Source organism: Benincasa hispida, chromosome 4 (genome assembly GCF_009727055.1).
Source record: "Benincasa hispida cultivar B227 chromosome 4, ASM972705v1, whole genome shotgun sequence".
In the NCBI taxonomy this organism is placed as follows: domain Eukaryota; kingdom Viridiplantae; phylum Streptophyta; class Magnoliopsida; order Cucurbitales; family Cucurbitaceae; genus Benincasa; species Benincasa hispida.
This window is the reverse complement of record NC_052352.1, coordinates 66,235,553-66,259,767: the sequence shown is the minus strand read 5'-3', so window position 1 is coordinate 66,259,767 and position 24,215 is coordinate 66,235,553. Positions and strand designations below refer to the sequence as shown.

At 36.2% G+C, this 24,215-nt stretch overlaps 3 protein-coding genes across 5 annotated transcripts; 1 reads left to right on the top strand and 2 right to left on the bottom strand.

The window, feature by feature from the left end:
- Positions 1-4,654: 4,654 nt before the first annotated feature.
- On the top strand, positions 4,655-5,779 carry LOC120076294. Its single transcript, XM_039030061.1, has one exon. It carries the CDS (start codon positions 4,655-4,657, stop codon positions 5,777-5,779), a length of 1,125 nt encoding a protein of 374 aa, XP_038885989.1.
- A 6,247-nt stretch (positions 5,780-12,026) lies between these two features.
- On the bottom strand, positions 12,027-13,864 carry LOC120076390 (mavicyanin). Its single transcript, XM_039030204.1, has 2 exons — positions 13,570-13,864; positions 12,027-12,555 (listed from the first exon to the last, which is right to left on the bottom strand). The coding sequence occupies exons 1-2, from the start codon at positions 13,772-13,774 to the stop codon at positions 12,221-12,223; spliced, it is 540 nt and encodes a 179-aa protein (XP_038886132.1). The 5' UTR covers positions 13,775-13,864; the 3' UTR covers positions 12,027-12,220.
- Positions 13,865-15,378: 1,514 nt separating this feature from the next.
- LOC120075626 (nucleolar complex protein 2 homolog) lies at positions 15,379-23,845 on the bottom strand. 3 transcript variants are annotated; one of them, XM_039029195.1, is made up of 12 exons: positions 23,595-23,845; positions 23,396-23,501; positions 23,186-23,310; positions 20,992-21,063; positions 20,334-20,900; positions 19,833-20,135; positions 19,090-19,419; positions 18,783-18,989; positions 17,973-18,059; positions 17,204-17,298; positions 16,091-16,216; positions 15,379-15,998 (listed from the first exon to the last, which is right to left on the bottom strand). In XM_039029195.1, exons 2-12 carry the CDS (start codon positions 23,406-23,408, stop codon positions 15,722-15,724), a joined length of 2,202 nt encoding a protein of 733 aa, XP_038885123.1. In that variant the 5' UTR covers positions 23,409-23,501; positions 23,595-23,845; the 3' UTR covers positions 15,379-15,721. The 3 variants fall into 3 exon arrangements, with proteins under 3 accessions (XP_038885123.1, XP_038885122.1, XP_038885121.1); XM_039029194.1 differs by having other exon boundaries at positions 23,396-23,444; XM_039029193.1 differs by having other exon boundaries at positions 23,396-23,845.
- Positions 23,846-24,215: the final 370 nt, after the last annotated feature.

Here is a 24,215-nt window from a genome sequence, read left to right as displayed (position 1 = left end):
ACAATTAGCTCTAGAGTGAGTAAATTGTCTTATGGAGACAATCGTTGGACTCAGATTTTCTTCGGTATACCAAGTTCTCTATTTTCTAATTTTTGGTGATTTTACTATCCATATAACAATCTTAAGACAATTTTATGATCTTATGGTTTTTACTAATTAGGATATGCAATTTTTTTATTCGATTTTGTGCCTATGTTTCAATTAATATTTTTATTAATCTGTTTTGTTTGAATTATGTACATCAGAATCTAATTAAAAAAAATTAAGACAATTTTCCTCTACATGTTTGGTTTTTGAATTCTGTATTATATTGATTTTGTTGCCCACGCCAAGTTATAGATATATAATCATTTGTTGCATATATTTTTCCCCTACAATTATTGAAACAGAAAACAACAACAATTCTCTCATTTCAACCATCCACGAAGAGAAAATTAGTGGAAAAAAATTGTGCTGCTCTGTTAATGTAGGGTGGGCATAGACTTCGGCACTAGAAAGAAAAATGTGTGTTGCTCGGTTGGTTTAAGGTACTCTATTTTAGAGTTATTTATACATCTGATGTGACTTCAAAAGAAATTGTTCCGTACGTTTTGAAATTGAGTAATTTTCTAGTTTGGAAAAATATTGAAATTGTTAAATTATATATATGTATGTTTTTTTTTAAATTTTTTTTTCATGTTATGGCTATTCCGACTAAAAGTTGTGAAAATGTGCTTGCACGGTTTTTGTGTAGTTTCATAAACTTTTTAGTGCCTATAACCACTTTGTTATTAGAGAAAAGTGTCTTACTTAATGGTTATGTGGATTTGAATTTTGTTGGGTAATCAAAGGAGACTTTTCACCTTTTTCTAGTGGGGTGGATTTGAGTTTTTTTTTTTTTTTTTTTTTTTTTAAAGAAACGAATTTTGTTGGGTATAACCATTTTATTGTGTAAATTTTATTATGCATAAAGCAGAATTGGGAAAGAATGATATGTATATATTAGTTATATGTATGACTATTGATTTAGTCATGAGTATTGCAATATTTCAATTTTTTAATTGGTTTATTTCGATCTGTTGTTACTATTATGCATAATGGGTATCAAACATAATTTTCTCATATCATTTTACGTTTCAAACATAATGAATAATGTCTCTAAGTTTTCTTTCGTGAGAACTTATTCGGTAAAGTATTTACCTTGGTTCACAATTATTTGGTGATCGCTTTTACATAAATATCATCACCGATACAAAATCTTGCACCATTTTTTGTGAAAAGTATGGAGAAATTTAATGGCAATGATTCCAAATGATGATAAGATTTTGACTTTGTCAAGTTTTTTTTAAAGAACATACTATTGTAATGTTTGAGAGAGAAGCCAACAAAGAAAAGTTTCTTCCACTTAGGCATAGAAATATATGCAAAATATTTATGTAAGAGTCACATTTTGAGTGGACTAGATAACACACTATATAATGTCTGTAGTGGTGGATTTGAGAAAAAAAAAAAGCCATGGAATCATTAGAGAAAAATAATATATATAAGACAGAAGATATCATAACATAGTCAGAATTTTTTTTATCTATAAAATGATTGATTCCAAAATCGGGATAAGACACGTTTTGTGAATATGTTTTCCCATGGATGAAGTTAAATTATATTTAATATGGAATTCCATATATGAAAATATAAGAAATTCCTTGTGAATTATGAAAAGGTTGAAACCTTCTTAAAATCTTATGTTATTGTGGGAAAAATGTCTATTCCCCAATTGATAATCCAAGGTTGAGAATATTAAATAACAATTTAAAAAGAGGTTGGGATATGTTTGAGTCAGCTATAAAATTTTTGTACGGTATTCCTAAAGTGTGAATACAACATAAACCTCTTTAGTGAATAATAATAAGTCTTGACATATATGATGAAGGCTTAATACAATCAAATAACTACTTTCTAGTGGAATTATCACAATTGACTTCGTAAAGTTAGAAGATAATATTGTGGATCTGCTTGTAAAAGGCGTAGCTAGAGAGTTGGTTGAAAGATCATCAAGGAAAATGTGATTAAAGCCTTTAATTTTCAAGTATTAACTAGAGAGGCAACTTAATGTGACTTCAATTGTCTTAGTTTACTCTAGAATGACAGACAATTCAAGTCATCAAATCCACTAATTAGCTAAGTAAACTCGATTGATGTTCACTAGGGAAAGTTTAAAGTGTTTACTAATTATCTCGATGCAGATTTTTCATTGGGAAATACTAAACGTTTTCTTTTTCCTTTTATCTTAAATTGTCAACTTACCATTTATGGGAAGGATTGTTGGAATAAATGGTATATGACCTTTCATGTAGAGTTGCATTATTTCATGAATAAACATGTTTTTTCCGTAATTAACCAACTTAAAGAAGAGACACGACTATTCAAATAGTCAAGAATAGTCTATAAATATATGTTTCTTCTTCAAATTGCATTGGACAACTTTTTCATTAGCATTTTATTCTCATACAACTTTTCTCCCTTTTTATAAATTTGTACAAGTTCAATTTATTTCCACAAAGTATAGTTCGTTGGATTTTGTGGACGAGGTGCTACTTCCATAAGAAAGTTAATTTGTTCTATCCTATAAGACAATTACTCAAGAAACTCAGGTACTAGAGTGAGTAAAATTGTCTTAAGGAGACAACTTTAAGTTGTTTGGCTCAAATTCTCTTCGACATACCAAGTTATATGTTTTCTAATTTTTGGTGATCTTACTATCCATATAATATGGTTTTGAAAAATGAAAGTTCAAAATGGAAGAAGTTAACACAGAATTGTGAATAATTCAAACTTGCATTATCAAAGACTGAAAATAAATCATGTGACATTTGTTTCACTAAATGTCACAATTATATTTAAACAACCAACATAGCTTATCAACCGATTAAGACACATGCCCATTCCCTTCAACCTCACAAATTATGTTGAACTTAAAAATAAAAGTCCATTTTTTATTGTGATAAACCACATTGGCAAAGATAATTATTCCATCAAAGGATGACCAATATATCTTTCATTCTTTTTTTTTTTTTTTAAAAAAAACTACTGATAACTTGTAAAAATACAAGTTATTTTTGCTTTTAAGTTGGAACAACTAAGGTTTTTAATGATAAATTCTCCTCATTTTTAGAAGAAATGCATGGATTTATTCAAACATTAGCAAACTCATGCAAAAGAAGTTTTATTACTAAATATCGCGGCACTAACGCATTGTATTGTAGTATCTTTACAAAAAGCTAACACATAATCAAGAAGGTGCGACAGGGAAAGCTTTAACGCATGGGCCATGCGTTGGAGGGAGTTCAACGCAGAGAAGATTTATTAATCCAGGCTGATTGTGTCACATCACCACTTGCAAGTATGGGCACCTGCAGCAGGCAGCGTCTGAAAAGCTCCCGAGAGTCAGGCGGCTGACCAGAACATGGACTTTAATGCTGATCAGGGTATGGACTTTAATGCTGCCCATTCACCAAGTGGACATGACCAATGCCTATAAATAGATGAAGTCCCTTCAGAGTTCGTAGGGAGAAAATTATTCAATTCAGAAATTATCAAGATCCTTACTCTCTATAATTATGAGAAGTTGGTGAAAAATTTATGCAAAAATACTTCCCACCTACCACCAACGCGAGGAGACGTCGAGAGCTTATGAACTTTGAACAAGAAGACACTGAGACCTTAAGTGCCACATGAGAGTGTTTTAAGGGCTTGGTCAAAATTTACCCGAACCATGGATTACTCTAACTATTCAAATGGAGACGTTTTATGGAGGATTGAATAGAGCATCACAAATGGCAGCAGACACAGTAGCGACTGGTGGACTTATGGACAAATCTTACACTGAGGCTAAAGAGATATTAGACCGCATTTCTAAACACAACATGGAATGGGTGGACGATACGTATGATGGAAGAGATGACAGGAAAAAGAGATCTCAGAACGTTAATCCTATCGATTCCAACACAATAGCCACACTTTCTGCTCAAGTGGCTAGATGACCAGCCTTTTGCAGAACATAACGCTAGGAAACGCATCAAATCAGCAGAAGATGAATCAGATAGAAGCGTTTGGACAACCTATGGTTAGCTGTGTGGGCTGTAGAGATCCTCACTCCTATGCGGATTGCCCACAAAATCCTCAGTCAGTATGTTTCATTAAAAATAACCCATTTTCCAACCATATAACCCCAGATGGAGAAACCATCCAAATTTTTCTTGGACAGGAGGAAATCATCAGGAGCACCACCCAGGGGTGAACCATCAGCAAAGGAATGGACCGCCGCCTGCATTTCAACAAACGCATTAGTCACATCAATAGTCCTTCAATAGAGGAGGACAGACATTGAGCTCAGGATCTCCGCTTGAGAACCTATTGAAGGAATACATAGCCCAGAATGATGCGCTGCTGAAAAGCCAGGCGTCGTCTATCAGAAACCTGGAAATCCAGGTAAGGCAGATAGCACGAATTGAAAAGCAGGCAACCTGGATTTCTATCTAGCAACACTGAAACACTTGGGAACAATAATGGAAAGGAGCAATGTCACGCGGTGATGTTGTGAAGTGGAAAAGCTCTGGAAGAAAGAAGAATGAATCCAAGAAACAACAGTCCTTCAAAAGAACGCATCACACGTTCAATGGATCAAGAAAAAAGAATGCCTGAGATTAGAAGCCATTCAGAACCCAGTACGTCCAACGTGGGAAAGCCTGAGGTGCTGCTGAACGCACCATTCCCTAGGCGTCTGATGAAGAAGAATGATGAACAAAAATTCAAGTGCTTTCTTGAGCCCCTAAGGCAATTGTATATCAACATTCCACTTATAGAAGCCCTGGAGCAGATACCAAAATATGTAAAAAAATTTAAGGACATTTTGACGAAGAAAAGAAGAGTTAGCGAAACGAAAGTAATCGCATTAACGCAGGAATGCAACGCATTAGTAAGCAATGGTCTATCAAAGAAACAGAAGGACCCTGGGAGTTTCACAGTTCCTTGCTCGATAGGAGGATTGGATGTGGGTCATGCGTTGTGTGATTTGGGAGCTAGCATTAATCTAATGCCTCTCTCAATCTTTAAGAAATTGGGAATTGGTGAAACACAACCCACTTCTGTTACTCTTCAGCTCGCTAACAGAACAATCAAGTACCCAGAAGGAAGGATTGAAGACGTTCTGGTAAAGGTTGACAACTTCATATTCCCAGCAGACTTTATTATCTTGGATTATGAAGTAGATAGGGAGGTACCAATTATCCTTGGACGCCCCTTCTTAGCTACTGGGAAAGTTTTAATTGACGTGCATAAAGGCGAATTGACTATGCGCGATAATCAAGAGGTGAAGTTTAATGTATTAAACGCATTAAAGTTCCCAGATAGTGAAGATTGTCAACTGAAAAGTATTGAGCTTCCTGAAGAAGAGACCCATGTATACAAGGTCCTCGCGTTAGAGGAGAATCTGAAAGAACAAGAGCCGCCAAGTCTGAGTGAGCGGCGGATAAAACCAACACGTCCATCACTTGAGGAACCACCAGAACTCGAGTTGAAACCGTTACCTAGTCACCTGAAATATGCCTTTTTTTTTTTCAGGGAAGTTAAAATCCAGGTGGTCAGGTCCATCATTAAAACAGTCTTTCCATATAAAGCAGTGGAAGTAACACGGGAAGATGGCACCAACGCATTCAAAGTAAATGGCCAAATAGTGAAGCCATACTTTGAAGATGAATTGGAACGTCAAAAGTCGTCCCTCACACTACGCGAAGCCAGCTAAGGCCCGCATCGAAGCATCCCTGCGTTCGCATCGCCATATATTCCAGGGACGCTTCCTCTATCTTGTCTTTTTGCATTCTGTATTTTACAATGCGTTGGAGTTTGTTGGTTTGTTTGTTTGTCTATGTTTTAAAGATTGATTGTTCTTTGTTTTTGTCTTCATAAGTTGGAAATTTTACTTGTTTTTTTTTTTTTAAAAAGTTGTGTATAATCGAGTTGGGAATAACGGACGCATTAGACTTAAGTCTAATGCATGGCCTAGTTGAAGGGATGCATCTCGAAAATACAAAAGCACCTGAGTGCTTAGAAACCCAAGACGTCCCTTCAGCTTCACATTTATTACGGACGTCAGGTGGCCACTAACTCTCCCAGCCTATAAAAAGATCAAATGCTTCGATTTCCTTCTTCTTCCTCATTTCTCACTCGAGCCATCTCTGAAACGAAAAAGAAAAACCCTAGCCTCTCCGTTTCCCTCACCTCCGATCTGCCCAAGCTCCCCGCCGGCCACAATGTCGTCAGCATCAGACAGTCAGAACCAGACCATAAGCTTCGGGAACGACTCGCCGATAAGTTCCTACTTTTCCTCATCTGTTTCGCTTTTGCCTCCCTTGAGCCCTAGAAAAACCTCCAAACCCTTTATCCAATCCAAACCCACGCACGACAGAGCAACCTTCTTCTCCTCCCAAAGGCCGTCAAAGCCCACCACAACACCCACAAAACTCCCTTCCAAAACCTCCAAAGTCATCGCTACCCTTCCGACCAAGACCCTTCAACTAAAACCCTAAACTACCCCTAAGCCAAAGCCCAAAACACCTGCAAAACCGAGGTTGCGTCCGTCATCTACGGCCGCCTCTAAGCCCTACACCAAGCTTGCCCCACCACCATTCGTTCCAACATAACTATGGTAGGTGCAACGCATGATCTATTTCTAGCCTACCTTTACAACGCACCGTCACCAGCCATGCGTCCACCGCTTCCACTCTCAATCCAACCTTTAGCAACCATCTACCCAGTCGACTCAGACGCATCAAGCCAACCACCGCATTCACCTATTGTCATATCCTCCCCTGGGACGCCTCATACCCCAGTGGGCACCCCTCCATTTACTCCACCCATACCCCCCTCTGACAGTTCTGCGTCAGAGCATAACCCTAAAGAGTTGGCTGAATTGGCTCGACTGGACGAGCAAGAAGTATTTGGAGCCATTTTGGCGAGCCTTAATCAAGGCCAAGAGGAAAATCAATTGATGCGTTCCAACCCACCTAATGCATCACTTGAGTTGGACGAAGCAGAGCGATACACTATGATGCTAGAGGCAGAATTAGAAGAAGAAGATAGAGAAGAAGATGGGAGAATTGGCCCAGACCAAACCGACGCGAATGAAAGGCCTTTAAAATCAAAGAGAGTGACAAGGAAAAGGAAATTATTATTAGAGGAAGAAGATGAACAATCAACATCCGGTCCTGAGATGCAACGCATGGGAGTTGTTCAAGGCACGACGCACTAGAGGAGGACTTGGAAGACTACCAGCCCGTGAGGCAAGGGCGAAAGCTGGCAAGAGAAGCCAAAGAGCACGCGGTAGGAAAACGCAAGGTAACCGACGCGTTACCTAAAAAGACCTCGGGAAGAAAGCTTCAATTCAGTGATATATTTGTAGAAAAGTGCTTCTTTCCCGAGCGCCACCCACTGCCTATTACATGAACAAAAACAATAAACGCATTGGGGTGGAGTCAGTTCTACGTTGGGCACACCGTATTTGGCCCAACCTCGTCCGCATGTTCTACAACAACGAGTTTGACATGGAGAAGAACACAACCTTTGTTGATGAGGTATTAGTGCACTTCTCAGTGGACAAGATCAAACGAAGTGTTTTCAACATTTGATAGTAATCCAGACGCAGAAGTAATCGCATCTGAGTAGCCAACGCAAGTCAATTGAAGATGCGTTAAGGACAGTAGCCAAAACCTGGAAACAAGTGGCAAACATCTAAGAAACGGAGCAAAGATATAGCCTCTAGAACTTAACTCCAAACGCAAACCTATGGTACTATCTGATCAAAAGAAGCATTATGCCTACAACGCATGATGAAACTGTCAAAGGAACGCTCCTGGCTACCTTATTGCATCATGCAATGCATCCTTTTAGGACGTTGGAAGAATAATAAGGGATCAGATCAAGGCATCAAAAACCAAACCGCAAGGACAACTGTAACTTCCCATGGCTGATTCTGTTGCTTGTGTGAAGGGAGCATCCCTCTGGGGGATGATCATGAAGAGATCGATGGTTTGATAGATATCAAGTTAATAAGGCGTCTACTTCGTGGTTCGCCGCCTCAACCTGCCTTACCCACCAAAGAAGTGGCAACCAAACCTCGATCATCCAAACGCACCCTCAAAAGAAGATGCGTCCAGATTGTTGAACACAACGATGAAGCTTCAGAGCATGAAGAGTATGAAGCAGAGCTTAAACTTACGGAAGAAGAAGTGGGCTCAAGCCTCAACCTTACTATCCATGACTCACCATTGGCCCCGTCAGAAGGGAGTCCTGATCAAATGCACCAAGAACCAACTCATATGGATCAAGACATTCCTTGTTCCCTTTCTTCGTCCCCACCAAGTCCAATTCCCAATTCCGTGCCTCCTCCAATAATCTTTGAACCAACTGGGTTAGGATCGAGCAACGCAGCAAATTTTGAAGACCCAGTTGGAAGAAGTGAAGAACCAACACCACCTCAATGCAGCGTTGACTTATAAGAGTTGAAAACTTTTATCAGTGATTAGCTCAGACCATTGGCCACATCCATCGAAGGTCTTCAGCAACAGAATCGGGTTCTAAGAAATTACCTAAGGCAACAAACATGAAGGATGCAAGACCAATTCGTTTATACAATGCAATACATCAATTAGGTCTTGGTTGGAATGTTTGCTCTGCCTCCACTGCTTGCCCATCTTAGAAACCCTCTGCGCTTTATGGATGAAGACCCTGGAGAAGAACGCAGAGATGATGCGCCAACATAATAGAGTTTTTGGATGTTGGGTTATTTTTGTATTTTGATTTAATTGATGTTCTTTTGTATTTGCTTTACTTGTTTGTTTGCTTCATGTAAATCTATGAAAATGAATGAGAAATTCCTATCATTTTGTTCCTTGCGTTTGACCTTAGCATACTTTATTTTTGTTCTTTAGATGTTTTCTAAGTCTTGTGTGTTGTCTGACCTTAATGATATCAACTATATGAAATCTATAAGTATAAAGTAGGCGTTAGGAAAATCAACAAGGCCTGAACTTCTTTAAAAAGCCTAAGTTTACTTTCTAACGCGTGCAAGCTTCAAGACTTAAACTCCTTTCGGACTCTCAAAGCCTTTTTGAAATTTTGTTTCTCTTTTAGCAATGAAGATTTAGCTCGTCTCCAAATTTGGGATGAGTATAGCTCATCTCCAAATTTGGGGATGAGGGAAATCCGAGTTAAGACGCATCAAACGAGTACATCATAAAGAAAAGGGAACAAAATAAGAAAAATGTTAAACGCAACTCCTCTGTCATTATTTCAAAAGAAAAAGCTTAAAATGGCATGAGTTAAGTTGGAAAAGGAACTTAGCCGTAGTTGGATGCTCGCATGACAACCGTGGAGGCAAGCTAAAACGAAGTTAAGTCTCCTAGACCAACGCGTCCCATAGAACTCCTCTATCTAGTCTGAAGAAAATATATCTTGAAACGCATGAATATTAGATATGAGTTTAGTTGTGAAGGGTTCTCACCCGTAGTTGGATACTCGCATGACACCCGTGGGGCAAGCCAAAACAAAAGTGGGATACCTGAAACAATGCATGGATAAGTGAATTCATAATTTTTTTTCTTTTTATCTGGCATTTATCTTAAAAAGAACATCTAACGCATTGTTGGTTTAGAAAAAACGAGAATATTTTGAGAAACGAAAGGAGTTGTTGATAAAAGGCATGCTGCATCTGAAACTGAACATTAGTCCTTTTCAGAAATGAGTCAATCTGAGTTGCATTTTCCAAACTCTTGTCTCAAACTTATGACTGAATATGATGAGAGGCGAACTCTGCACACTTAAGACAAAGGAGATAACAAAGAATTATTTTGGAATGCTTGAGGACAAGCATTGTTCAAATTTGGGGGTGGTGATAACTTGTAGAAATACAAGTTATTTTTGCTCTTAAGTTGGAACAACTAAGGTTTTTAATGATAAATTCTCCTCATTTTTAGAAGAAATGCATGGATTTATTCAAACATTAGCAAACTCATGCAAAAGAAGTTTTATTATTAAATATCGCAGCACTAACGCATTGTATTATAGGATCTTTACAAAAAGCTAATGTATAATCAAGAAGGTGTCACAGGGAAAGCTCTAACGCATGGGCCATGCGTCAAAGGGAGTTCAACGCAGAGAAGATTCATTGATCCAGGCTAATTGTGTCACATCACCACTTGCAAGTATGAGCATCTGCAGCAGGCAGCGTTTGAAAAGCTCTCGAGATTCAGGCTGCTAACCAGGGCATGAATTTTAATGCTAACAAGGGTATGGACTTTAATGCTGCCTATTCATCAAGTGTGGACATGACCAACGCCTATAAATAGATGAAGTCCCTCCAGAGTTCGCAGGGAGAAAATTATTCAGTTCAGAAATTATCAAGATCCTTACTCTCTGTAATTAGCGTAGTCGTAGTTTAAGCTATGCTGTGGTGCCAAGACGATGAGAAGGGTTGAGAACCACCACCACCGCCGGTCAGGGAGCGGAGGAAGCCAAGCTTGAGAAAGACACTTCGTCCAACTCTTATACAAGTGATTGTATACAACAGAATTGAGCCAAAGAGATACAAGAGATTCTACTCTGCGGCTTGACTCAGTTCCTTTTATCTTATTTATCACTTTCATTGCATTTGATTGAATATTATTTTTGTAAAGACAATTTGCTTCTTTATAAAATTCATATATTTGATCCATCACATGTTGCCATTGTTTATTTCTTGTTTATGTTGAATGCACTTATACTTTATGCAAAACTTCATTTCAAACGCTTAAGCCGACTTGATCACTTGGTAAAAGTATCTTTAACTTAGATTATTCGAGAGAATAACTAAGTTGCATCAAGTAGGATGCCTAGTATAGCTAGAGATAGACTTACTGGTGTTTATTGCATTCTGTGTTAGACGCATGCATCCTAGAGATAGGTGTTGTATGTTATTTGCATTGAGAAGAGTTGAATAATGTCTAATGCATAAACAAAAGATAAGAAAATCATCCCATCTCATTCTGGTTTGTGTATACTCATTTTAGACCGACGCATACCACTTACACTAAACTCCATTCTCGCATGATCTATCACTCACTACTCAACTCTTTTGTATCTTCTTGCACAGGCACAACACTTTAGTGTAAATAACACATTGCTCTTCATATATTTAGGAAAACCCCTACAATAGATACAACGCAAGGTTTGTGTTTATTTAACTGAATCCTTAAGTTCGACCCTGGACTTGCCAGGAACCTAAATTAGATTTATACTTGGGTCTGGTTTAGGAAAACTTGAACGTCATTAAAAGAAGTGTTGTGCGTTCTGTTGCAACTTTCTAGCGCACTAATGCGTTACAAATACTTAAACGCATTAAAGCATCAACGCATCACTTATACTTAGAACTTATTCTTCCAATTTATTTTATACAATACACTCCTAGAGCGAATCACGATAGCAACGAACGACTACGCTACACAAAACGGAAAAGGCACCACGCTAAACCACAATATCTCGCTCCCTTTCAATAAAAAGAGAAGGGATAAAAGTTGGAATCTTTCCAACCAGAGAAGATCCAGTTGAAGAAGTCAAAGATGCAATATCATGAACAATTTCGTTCTCTTCTCTAGGAACCTTACAAAAATTAAGGATATTTACGGACAGAGCAAGGTTAAGAGTCTCTTTCACAAAAATATTAACTTAACTTTACATAGATCAGAGTTGAAAGGTTTAACAATCCAACCACATCTACAAAATCAGATTCAACCATCGTCGTAGGACCAATATATCATATTTATAAATGATATTTCACAATATTAACCCTTTCTCATTTCATACTAATAATCCATCAACATGAATATAGCTCGCTTTCTCTTAAAATCGAATGTTCCAACCTTATATCTTAAATTACTAAATATAATAAATCCCAAACGATTCATATACATAAAAGAAATAAGGAAAAAAAAAAGAACATGAGGTAAGGTAGCTCCAAACAAAACCAAAAACTCATTCATACTAATAAATGATACTCCACAGTATTATCTCCTTCTCATTCATACTAATAATATACCAACATAAACTTAGCCATTTCAATTCCCAAACAAAAAACTCATGAAAACCCAAATCTAAAACGAATTAACAGAAAAAGAATACAACTCAAAAGCATACTAATTAATGAATTAAAAATTCAGATGAATCTCAAGGCGTAGAAAGGCAGCAGCATAAGGAAGAAACCGAAAAGAGAATGATGTGAATGAGAAGAAGAAGAAGAAGAGGAAGAAGAAGAAGGTGGGGATGGAGTAGAGGAAGCAGTGCCGGTGGCAATGTGGATCTTGACCTTCATTCCTTGGCTGCAATGGCCGATGGTGCCGCAAGCGAAGTATCGAGTCCCCGATTTGGTCAATTTGATCGCATCGTTCCCACTACTCTTCGTTTCCACTGAATTCCCAATGTCGCACTTCTTATATGAACTCTCATCAGGAAGCTCTACCACACTGTGCAGCCCCGAATCGTACTTGAAAACTGTACTTCAAACTCAATATGAATTCCTTTTTCTTCCATTTTCAACATTTTTATAATAACAAAGATCAAAACTAGTTAAATTAGTTCGTACGAAAATTCTTTTTTTTTTTTAATAATTAATTTTATTTTTTTTAGAATAGATAATTAATTAATTGTATAGATTTATGTAATTAATTTTAATTTCATCCTTCGTTATAAACCTATAATTACTATGGATTGTTTATAATTATCTATTTATTGTGATTAATTTGTATTAATTCATTCATTATGGGTAAAACTTTTTTAGTATTCTTTAACATATCATATTTTTATCTTTTTTTTTCACTTTTTATATAATATATTGTTTATCAAAATATTTTTTATATTATTTAATTAAAATTAAAATTTAAGTATTAGACTATAATTGATATGACGTTTATTAAATATTTAATTGGTTATTTAATTATAAATTACTCAAATTTCAAATATTTATAATTAAAATTATTATTGATTATTAATTAATTAATTTTTATCAATATATTGAATGGTTTTATTGTTTAATTAATTAGTCTATTACCATTATATAAGAATGTCATGTTAAATTTCATAAATTAAGTACAAACATATTTTGTTATGATAGCATTTTCATGCACAATCAAATACAGTTTATTTTTTATTTTAGAAAATTTTCAGGTACTTTTCAAAGTTCAAAGATATTTTTGAAATGAGTATTAATGATTTGTGTTCAAATACTAATGGTAAGAATATATTTATTTTTTTATTTTTAATTTAAAGATATTTTTTAAAAAAAATTAAAAGTTCAAATATGTTTTTGAAACAAAATACTAAAACTAATAACAATAATATTTTTAAATGTTTAAGGGTATTTTTCAAACTTTTAAAATTTAAAAGGCATGTCAAACTATTTTTTACAATATATTTTTTTTACATAAAGTAGGAAATTTTAGAGGTGTTTTAGGTAATGTAGCCAAATGTATATATATTGTTTTGATGAATACAAAAGGATTTACATACCAATTTGATCGCCAACTTTGAAGGTCTGAGCAGAAGCCCAAGAATCGAAATCAACAGATTCTTGCCAACCTTGGCTTCCCCCAACCACATGTCTTTGATCTGCCAAACCCTTCTCCGCCATTAAAGCTACAGCAGCCACAATCACAACAAACACATCTCTCTTCATCTTCATCTTCATCTTCATCTTCAACCTCAACCCCTCCATTTCTCTCTCTTTTCTTTAAATTCTTAGTTGCTTAAGCTTTTGATATGCCTACCTTCTTCTAATCCTCTATTTATACAACTTCCCCTTTTCTTTTCTAAACTTCTAAATTAATAGATCAGATCTCAAAATTAAGGCTACTTTTTTCCCTTTTTAAAAAATGTAATTGATGTTGAAATGTGTGGATTTGCCGCAAAGCAAAATGCGGTTGGTTTAACAGATAAGAGAAAAGCTTGGAGTTGAAACAAAGCTATGTATATATACAGAACATGATTCGTCAGTTGTTGGATTGAGAACTCAAAACACTCTCATAGAAACGACAAAACAACACTACATTATCAAAACATTGTTGTCATTTTCAGATAGCTTTCTTTCGCTATTAACTAGTACTATAATGCTTTTCCTGATGCAGGACATGCCAACCTTGTATTACCAAACCATTATTAGCAGCCATTTGTATCTTTCTGCTTAAGCAACCAAATTTCTGTAAGACCACAAATTACTTATACCTACTCACGAAGGGCTAAAAAGGGAATTGAACAATCATCTATGAGAGCAAAGGAAGGAGATGTTGAGTAGGGAATCACCAGGCGGTTATAAAGGACAACATTGGTAAGGAAGGACGGGAGAGAAGAATTTGGTGAAAGTTGAGCATGCTTTTTGGTTGGAGAGAAATGCCGGGCTTTCTCAAAGGTGCTGGGAGTAATATTTCCTGTATATTTTGGGAAGAAATTGCAGGGGAGTTTTTGTGTCTATGTTGAGTCTTGAAGAGGAAGTATATAAATAAATAAACGACCATCGTTTGCCCTATTATTCTCTATTCTCTTCTTATTTTCTTCTGTTTCTGTGCAGAGAATCAAAGAGCCTTACAATTTCATTGCCCCTTAAACATGTATTTTATGTCTACATAAACATAACTCAACAGCTAAAGATATTACTATTAGGAAAATACGGATTATTTGTTAAACATGTATTTTATGTCTACATAAACATAGTTCAGCAGCTAAAGATATTGTTTGGGAGACTATAATGTAATGGAAATCAAAGGAGTGTTGGAATGCATTACATGATATATCGAGGGTAGAAAGAAATGAGATCGTAAAGTGAAAAGCGGTAGGAAAAAATTGGATTGAAACTGTGAGAACTGAATGAATTTGACCGTATTACAAATCGGATGCTCAATCCAAACATAGATTCTTACTTCTTTTAGAAATCACCACCTTACACATTTGTTATATAGAAAAATATCACTACTTAATGATTTGTAAGCATACAACCATAATGTACTATAAATTTATTTGGATGACTAATATTGAGCATGAAATTGATGCACTTACAGATATAAAATTATGAAAACATATAAAATCAAATTGTTAAAGTAGCATGGCACAGTGACTGGACTCAGATTAATAGGTTTGATGTGGACTTTTGTTCTCCATCATATTTGCTGAATGAAAATTGATACAGATGTGGAGCATAAATAAAATAAATTTATGATCGATGTTCAAGTCAAGAAAATGTGAATGAAAAAACTCATTCCATAATTCAATTGAATGACTAATATTGAGATCTAATTTGATGCAATTAATTTAACCAAAGTACTTCCGTTAATTTTGAACTTCCTCAAAATTTATATCAAATTTTCATAAACCTATGCAGATATTGACATTATGAAAGAAAGAAAAGAAAATAAGAAAATAATTAAATAAACAACATGAGCCGCTTGGTGTTTTGTTCTCTCAAAATTTTCTCAATCACAAGACAGACACTGACCATTGAAAATTTCCCCTCCAATGGCCCCCTAAATCATCATCCAGCTGCATTGCTTAACTTAGACTTCAGCTGGAACCAACCTATGAAGACCAAAAACAATGGGAAATGGCACCATTTTTTTTTACCTATTTCTTTCATTGTGTTTTTGCTAACCTGAACATCTCTGCCTACTCATTTTTATCGAGAAGTTTTTCTCTTCTTGGCCTTGTTTCCAGGCGAACGGATCTTCTTCAATCCCCGTGATGGCGCTTTCGGCTTCCGAGTTTGCTTTCTAACAGGTTCAATGTCCTCATTGCCATCACTTTCAGCAGAAGTGTCACTTAAAGGTCCGTCATCCTCGTCTGAACTGAGCACTAAGTCCTCCACAACATCTTCATCTCTAGGAGCTGCCTTATCCTGTTGCTCCATCTTTCTTTTCTTTTTCTTACTTTTCTTTTCTTCTGGATGCTTCTCCCTAACAATTATAAAGCTCAACCATGGTTCATTTTGTATACTAAAAAAACAAGTGCATAAAAATATGCCATGTTGACTACATATTTAACTTACTTGGAACTGCTTCCTGGCAACCAGGTGGAACTAAAGACAGAGGTCCCTTCTCTTCCCTCAGTATCCTCGTCTTCACTGTCTGACCCACTTTTCCCAAATACAGATGAATGTTCACCGTAAAGAACACTGTAACGTACAAGCATGTTAAAAAGGAAACATGGAAATCATACACATCAATTACCAATGCAGGTTATTGACATTATCTTCGAAACCTTTGCTTCAATTAGCAAAATCAAAGGCGGTCGACCAAAAAGCAGAAGACAAGCTATGATGTTAATTCTTATTCTTACTTCTTGCAAGAAGTAAAAGGACATCCTGCCCCTTTTGTCCTTTAGATTGTAGCCCCTTTGAATGTTAATCTCTGATTCTACTAAATAAAAAATATGTATCCCAATTTTCGTACGTCACTTAACTTGTGCACTAATTTGCTATAGTAGTGGGGAGGTCTCACAACCATCTTTTCTTGCATCATAACGTTTTTAAGAAATTATGATGGCATGCATTTCATACTTCAAAATTAAGTTTCTACCTTGTGCCAACTTATCAATGCCCTTCCACGCCAATGACCTATTTATATCCTAGATGGTGTAGTTCATCTAAAAGAACACATCATGAGAATCCCTCATCTAGTAGTCTCCGGATTTGCATGATTGGCCACTTTGGTTATCCAGCAGGCAGCAGTGTAGAAAAGTCTTCCTAGAGAGTCAGAACTATTCGGTAGTTTTTCTTTGCTAGGCGTGCCAAATTATTAGAGAACTAGTCTAAACTATCATTACTATTCAATAGTGTTTCTTCTTAACTAGCCTAAAGGATAGATCTTCAGAATCCTAAAAGTTGCAATATTGTGTCAAGTCCTTTGCACGTGGTGTCTTTTATCTAACTTTTTTGGGATATTGCAGCTGTTTAAGTCCGACACAGATCTCTTGCATAGTCTCCTCTCGTTTCTTACTGAGAGAGAATACCTTCTCTTTCTCTTCCTCCACTATCCATATATGTTTTCCTTTTTTAATAGTAATATAAGTTTTTTTTTGGATTGAACATAACATCTCTAATGTATAAAAGCAGAAAAACGGAAAAAGAAGAAGAAATATCCCCATACAGAGACGTGTATACCTAGATTTAGATAAAGAATCTGTTTGTTGTCGAGCTCTTTGACGTAATGTTGAGACATACTTCGACAGTGGGCTGGCCCCCAACTTCTTTTCATCCTAAAACATAAGGAATGGTACTAAAACCCATTACATGCACAATTTTAATAAAATAAAATATAATTAACAAGAAAAGCCTAGTTCATAGTCCTAATCCAAGGCTAAAACGAACAACAAAAATAAAAATAAAAAAGGCATGCACAACTTCCAAAAAAATTAAAAGCAATGGAATAGTGGTGCAGAAAATTAAACTAAAGAGTAAAGACCACAAAATTGCCAGGAAAAAGACTCTAACCCACACCGTACATTCATCAACACTATCCTCGAGGGTGTATTAATTTTTATCCTGATCTTTCACTCTCCGTCCATATTCCACAAAGAAACCGTCAAAGAAGGATAATTTTCCTCTCATGCTCCGGAAATATTCCATCAACAAATTACTCTATGGAATGTTAACATTCACCCATTCAGAGAACTTACCCCCACAAGAAAGAAGCAAAGGAACATAACATGCAAATTAACAGGGAGTCAGCCGGTTGGGGGTGAAGCCTCCCTGGAAATTAGGGTGGGTTGGGCTATGAGCCTAAGGTAAAAAGTGAGCCTCTGACAATGTAGATATATATATATATATATACATATAAACTCAACCTGGAGTAGCTCAGCACATACTGAAGTCAACAATCATTACAGTGTATAGACTAAACAAGAAGACAAACAAAAGCAAAAGTCCAAACCTCAAGAAAGGAAGATACAGCAGGATCATTTGGTAAAAAGGAAATTGAATTACGCCTTTCATTTGTAAACTCTGAGTTGGCCTCAACCTAAATATGGAAGATAACAAAAGTCAATGTACAATAACTCGGCAGTATACAAAACACTTAAACAAACCTTTTTGTTATATTAACACTACTGGGTGGATAGTTCTCTAGAATCTATTCTTAGAGTTTCTCTATCTTGGTATAAATGCCACACTCCCTAACAATTATACTCTTCATGTTCTTTTGGCCAATTGGAAGACTTTCTTCGTAATCTTCCTGGTCAAGATGTATCGGCTTTCCTCCATTCCAAGTACAATATCTCACATAATCAATGAAATACTTGTCCCCCGTCCCAAAAAAAAAAAAATGTACAAGAGGCACTTTCTAAGAATATAGGATGCTTTGTCTCAACCTTTATAGTGACCTACCGTTGAAAAAGAAAGGATCTATCTTGTGGCCCAAACAGGTTAAAAAAACAAAGCCCCTTATTGAAATACAATATTTCTAAGAGCATCTCGAAACACACCCCTTCATTATTGAAAATATTTTAGATAAAATGGAGATTGCTTATCATGCATCAGCAAATGTGAACAATTTGCTTTTTCTTCTTTCTCAAGTTTAATTTAATTCTAGGATCCAACAAGTAATTTTCCTTATTCTCTTGCTGTGTTTTCTTTATCCTCTTGCTTCTCCTAATTCTTCCTGATTATCTTATCCTGTAAGTAGTGTTAGATTCCAAAAAGTAAACATATGCAATAGAAATTTGATAAACCATAAGGGGTATACCTGACGAATAAGCTGTCTTATTTCTTTTTGAAACCTCTGAACTTTGGTTGATTTAGAAAAATTACGCAGGCGTACAACAGGGATAAAAGACAACTCAAAGAAAGAGGCAGAATAACTCCACTGAGATAAATGGCCAGCAAGCTCTTCAATAACTGAAAAAACACATGCCTCCTGAAAAGCTCGTGTTTTTAGGGTGGGTTTGCTTACCTGGAGAGATGAATAACTATATAAACTGAAGAACATAAATAAGATTTAAAAATAAAAGCTGCCGTACACAACAAAGAAACCCTCAAGGGTAGAAAAGTACCTTCAATATGGTCCGCAAATCAACAGCTTTGCCAATTCCTCCTGTTGGAGGTCTGTTTAATTCTTTCATTTCTAGCATGTCTAAAAGAAGCATGGACACAGGTATAAAAGTTCCAATTGAAGCAGCTATCCGATTTAGCATCTTAATGCACCTTAACCTCAAAGGGAAATATCTAGCAGTTGGTACAAGACGAGCTACTCCAGAAATGATCTGAGCCAAGGGATATGCAAGGGGCTTAAAATCAACTTCTGAGCCATAAGCACACACAGCACCAGTCCAAAGCTCAAGGCAGTTTATGTACTTCCATTCATAAACCTTTCGAAATGCTTCCTGTAAAAAAAACATCAAGTTCAAGAAATAAACTCAAACAAATACTATCAATTAGAAATAAAGAAGTGATTGAATATATGCCATGTAGGACATGGGGAAAACACAAACAAAAAGGAAAACATTTTCGCATTTGAGGCGAAGACTAAGTTGATTATAACACAACCATTTGGAAATGCTCTTAGAACCCCCAAACCCTGACCAAGTTAATTTTATCATTCCTTGTACTCACTATAATTAATAACTCCAATTTGTTCACCCCATCACGTCAATTTTCCATTAGAAGAAAACAGGCATTGCCAATGAAATTAATACCTAAGAAAGTAGAGACCACAGGAAGAAAATCTCCAGCCATCCACTGGAGAAATAATTTATATATAGAAATGAAACACAATAAATAAAAATAGTTTACTTACCTTAGTTCTTGTGTTTAATGCCTCTCTGAGGATCATTGCTAATTGACGGATGAAAAGAAATGCATGTTGATAAGCTACCGAAAGATCAACACGGAAAAGTTCGATGACACAATTTCCAAGAAATTGAATGTGTTGTAACTTGGTTGCATTTACAAATTGGCAGTTCAAGACATAAGCTTTATACATCCCCTTGTAGCATTCATCTAGACAATCAGATCCAAGTCGAATACACAAATCTCTCAAAAATAGAAACGAGGTAACAGGGAGGGCACCACCACCAGTACCCCAAAAGTGAAGGGCAACCTGAAAATTTCAGATAATAAAATCATGCCCTTCATAAAATCGATAATGATGAAATAATATTGTGTGAATGGAATAGATAATGATAAATGACATTCCAGCTATTCTTAGTCATTCCATTGGGTTATGTACCACAATTAGACTATCCCATCATAAGGACCTTGAAAATTAAACATTAATGAATTTGAAAGTTGGAAATACCTTTATGTACTTTCGTTGAAGGCTAGGAAATGCAACCAAAAAAATAGAAGAATATTTGAGGCATCGCAATGTGAATGATATCATCTCGGTGTCTGTCATTTGGTTGAGAATGTGAAGCGCATTCCCAAGATATGACTTCACAATATGGTTGAATGATTTCCACTTTTTGGTGGTCATCAGCTCTTGTATGATCTCTTTCTTTCCACCAGTGCTAGGAAGCTTTAGAAACTTTCTAAGTATTCCATCCATTTTACTTAATACAAATAACATAATTTTATTGAAAACAGTACTGGACATGGTACTAAATTTTGTTGAAGGGTCATCTCCGTTGTCATCACCATAGTGACAGGCAGTCCTGAAAGCTTTCATAAGAGAACGAAGAGCAACCAATTTTCCATTTTCTTCTATTGAATGACACCAAGAATCAACCATTTCTGCAGTTACAGCTTTCTTAGATGGTGTTTCTTCCTTCTCAGAAACAACAGGTTCGTAGTTCTTATAATTTTCATGTAACTCAGCATCTTCCACATCATTATCAGCATCTTCAAGATCATCATCAGCATCCTCCTGCACCAAATTGTTACGGAATTGAGACACATTATGTAGCACACAGTTGAAGCATTGGCAGCTTGCAGCTCAAATAAACGAGTGTACTTACATCAATATCCTCATCATTAAATTCGAGAAGCTCCTTGTCATGCTCTTTCAAAAACTCAAAAAACTCCGGATCCTATAAACAACATGGCAAACAACGTCAATCAAATTGGGGAGAAAATTTTCATCAGCCAGAGGATGGATGGAAGAATGGGAGGATAAGACATTCTCCTAATAACTCATTGAATTAAAAGAACGTACAAAGTGGCATCAATATATAAAGGAATTGCATATCTATTTCTTTCGTGTCAACTTGACCATACTGTAACAGAAAAACTGAATTCCACAAGGTTTTAGGTTTTTATTTTATTTATTTTAAAAAAAAAGGTAACCTCTTAAGATGAGCTCTTAAGAGACCTCGAGGGGAAATTCCATTTATATTACCACCATTATGTTAGGAACCAAGGTAGTATGGGCTACCTTTGTCCCATATCGGTTAGAATGGGATGATCAATATGATACCTAAGTGGCTTGTTTCTCTCACCTCAATAGCCGGCTTTTAAGGTGCGGTTCTGCAAGGTACTTAAGTACCTAACAATGGCATTAGAGCCAGTTGTCAACATCCAGGAGAGGAGCACCGGAGGAGGGTTCTGACCGGGTGTTTCCAAGTGAAGAATCATCAGTCTAGCTGTAGCGACGTAGACTTTCCGGGATGAGGTATTGTTAGGAACCGAGGTAGTATGGGCTACCTTTGTCCCACATCGTTTAGAATGGGATGACCAATGCGGTAGTTAAGTGGCTTGGCTCTCTCACCTCAATAGCTAACTTTTCAGAAGGTGTTCTCCAAGGTGCTTAAGTACCAAAAGATGTATAGCATTATTTGTGTCTTATTAGAATCTAACTAATAACTAGAATTGCTTAAGTTCACTATGTTTCCCCAAAGAAATTGTCAGACATAGAGATTTGATAGGCTTTTGATCTGATAGGCTTTTCTTTCTCTCTAGGCAGTTTTATACAAAATAAGGAACAAGATCAAAGAATAAATTAGCAAATGTTTTAGCATTTGTGTGGTGTAGTAAGACAAAAAGGACAATCAAATGTTACTACCAAAATATCATTGACACAAAGGATTTCAAGGGGAGCCCAAACAACCACTTATGGTGGAAGGCAAGATGAGCCTTGTGGTTGTGGTTGTCTATGCAACCACCTTCACTCATGCAACTACCTTGGTCACCTTTCAATTGTCCTTCTATCACCTTTTACACTTGGGTGAAGAAACACAATCTTTGATACTTTTAAAAACTTCATATCTATAAAATCATATTTCGTTCACCCTCTTTTGAATACAAGACATCAAAGTAAAGTAATTTTGTCAGATCCAACTCTATTTTCAACAATATATTTCATATTCAATGTTATTTAGTATTCCTACTTTCTGTTAACAATATATGATTATACGATTTTCTGTTTCATTGTTCACCTCAATTCACCAATGCAATGTAATTTATGCACTTTTGGCTTCCAGCAAGCAAGAAGTCTGTCATCTTAGCACACTTCAAACCTCTAGGCATGCACGAAGTTTGTTATCTTATTTTCATTGAACTTGATGGCTAATTACCATCCTAAAGGTCCATAGTTCAATTCCCTACCAAAGAGCTAAAATTGTTTCGCTCTATTTCATAACTCTTTTAAGACTTCTTACTCTCACTCTCGAACAAATATATTTTTAGGAGAGAAAAAAAGAATCTTAAGCCTTGGAGTACAATGGGTTAGATCTTTCAACTACAGTTACTTCTACAGAAAATTTTATAAATGATCTAAATAACCCAAACCAACCCAATAAGCCAATATGTTACACAACTGGATTGCATGGGATTAATTTGTTGAACTAGGCTTATTTAAGTTGGACAAATGTCTAAACCAAACAATTTGGTAGGATTCAAAAAGTAACTCACGAAAATGGCTTCATCTTAAGAAATCACAACCGGGAGTAGAGTACACTAAAGACCCTAACCTGCAACTACAAATTATAACAATAAAAGTACATAATGATGGGTCCAACAAGTTGCTCAACCCAACCCATAAACACTCTTACTCTACAACAATGACATCAAATCGATCGAGAACTAAAATTAGACCATACCCCATAACTTTGCTTTAGCCTTGGAAATATTTTAGTTACAAGAACAAATAGCTAGTCTAACAAAGTTTTCATTGAAATCGTTTCCCCTGGCAACTTGTAAACAAGACGAAAATACCTTTTGTTGGAGTCTTTGCAACTGCTCAATATGCTCTTTGGCTTGGCCCCCTGTTTTTGAAAGTGCATTCTTCCCCGTTTCTTCTTCTTCCTCCCCATGGTTTAGTTTGAGGTCCCGCCTCTTAGCTGATATGAAGGTAATAAAGTTTGATTACTCAAAAACAGTGAGTGAGCAGAAGAAATTGTAAAAAGAAAATAATATATTCAGTACCTTTGACACCCATTAATTGATAAGCACAAGAGGAATCCTGCTAAGGAGCCTTAGAATGATACGATGAAGAAAATTTAGAGTTCACCTAAACACAAATAGAAGGGGGCTGGGGCGAGGACGATAACACAAAGGGTGTTTACGGTTCGGTTCAGTTCAGTTTTGAACAAAACCAGAAATGAAACCGAACATGACGGTTTACCAGACTCGGAGCAGTGGAGCGAGCTCGTAGAGTTGCGGTGGACTTAGAGCCGTGGAGGTGGGCCTGGTTCTGTGGTGCTGCCGGTGCCGACGTGCAGTGTGAAGATGCCGGTGTACTTGGAGTCGTCGCGGTGGCGGTGGCGGTGGACTGGTGGAGGCGTGGAAAAATGATTGGGAATGAGAGCGGCTGAGGACGAGAAGTGGGTGGTGTGATGGAGGGTTTTGATTTTTTCTTTTTTCTTTTTTCTTTTTTCTTTTTCTTTTTTCTTTTTTTTTAATTTGGTTTTTCTTTTCACATTTCGGCATTGGGCTGACTTGTGGAGAGGCTCGGAAGTTGTTGGGCTGCTTACTTGGGCTTTATATATATATATATATATACCATTAGGAAAAATAGTAAATTTTAAAGTTTCATTTGGAAAAATGGAAAAAAAAATTTCAAAATTATAAAAATAGATAAAAAAAAAAATTATATAATGAAAATACTAATTAGTAAATGACAAAACTATCTTAAAAACAACAAAATTAAGTACAATGAGTTTTCAAAGATACCCTGCTTAAAAAACAACTCGAATACCACAAATACACTCTACATAAACATTTTAGAACCACAAATACACAATAA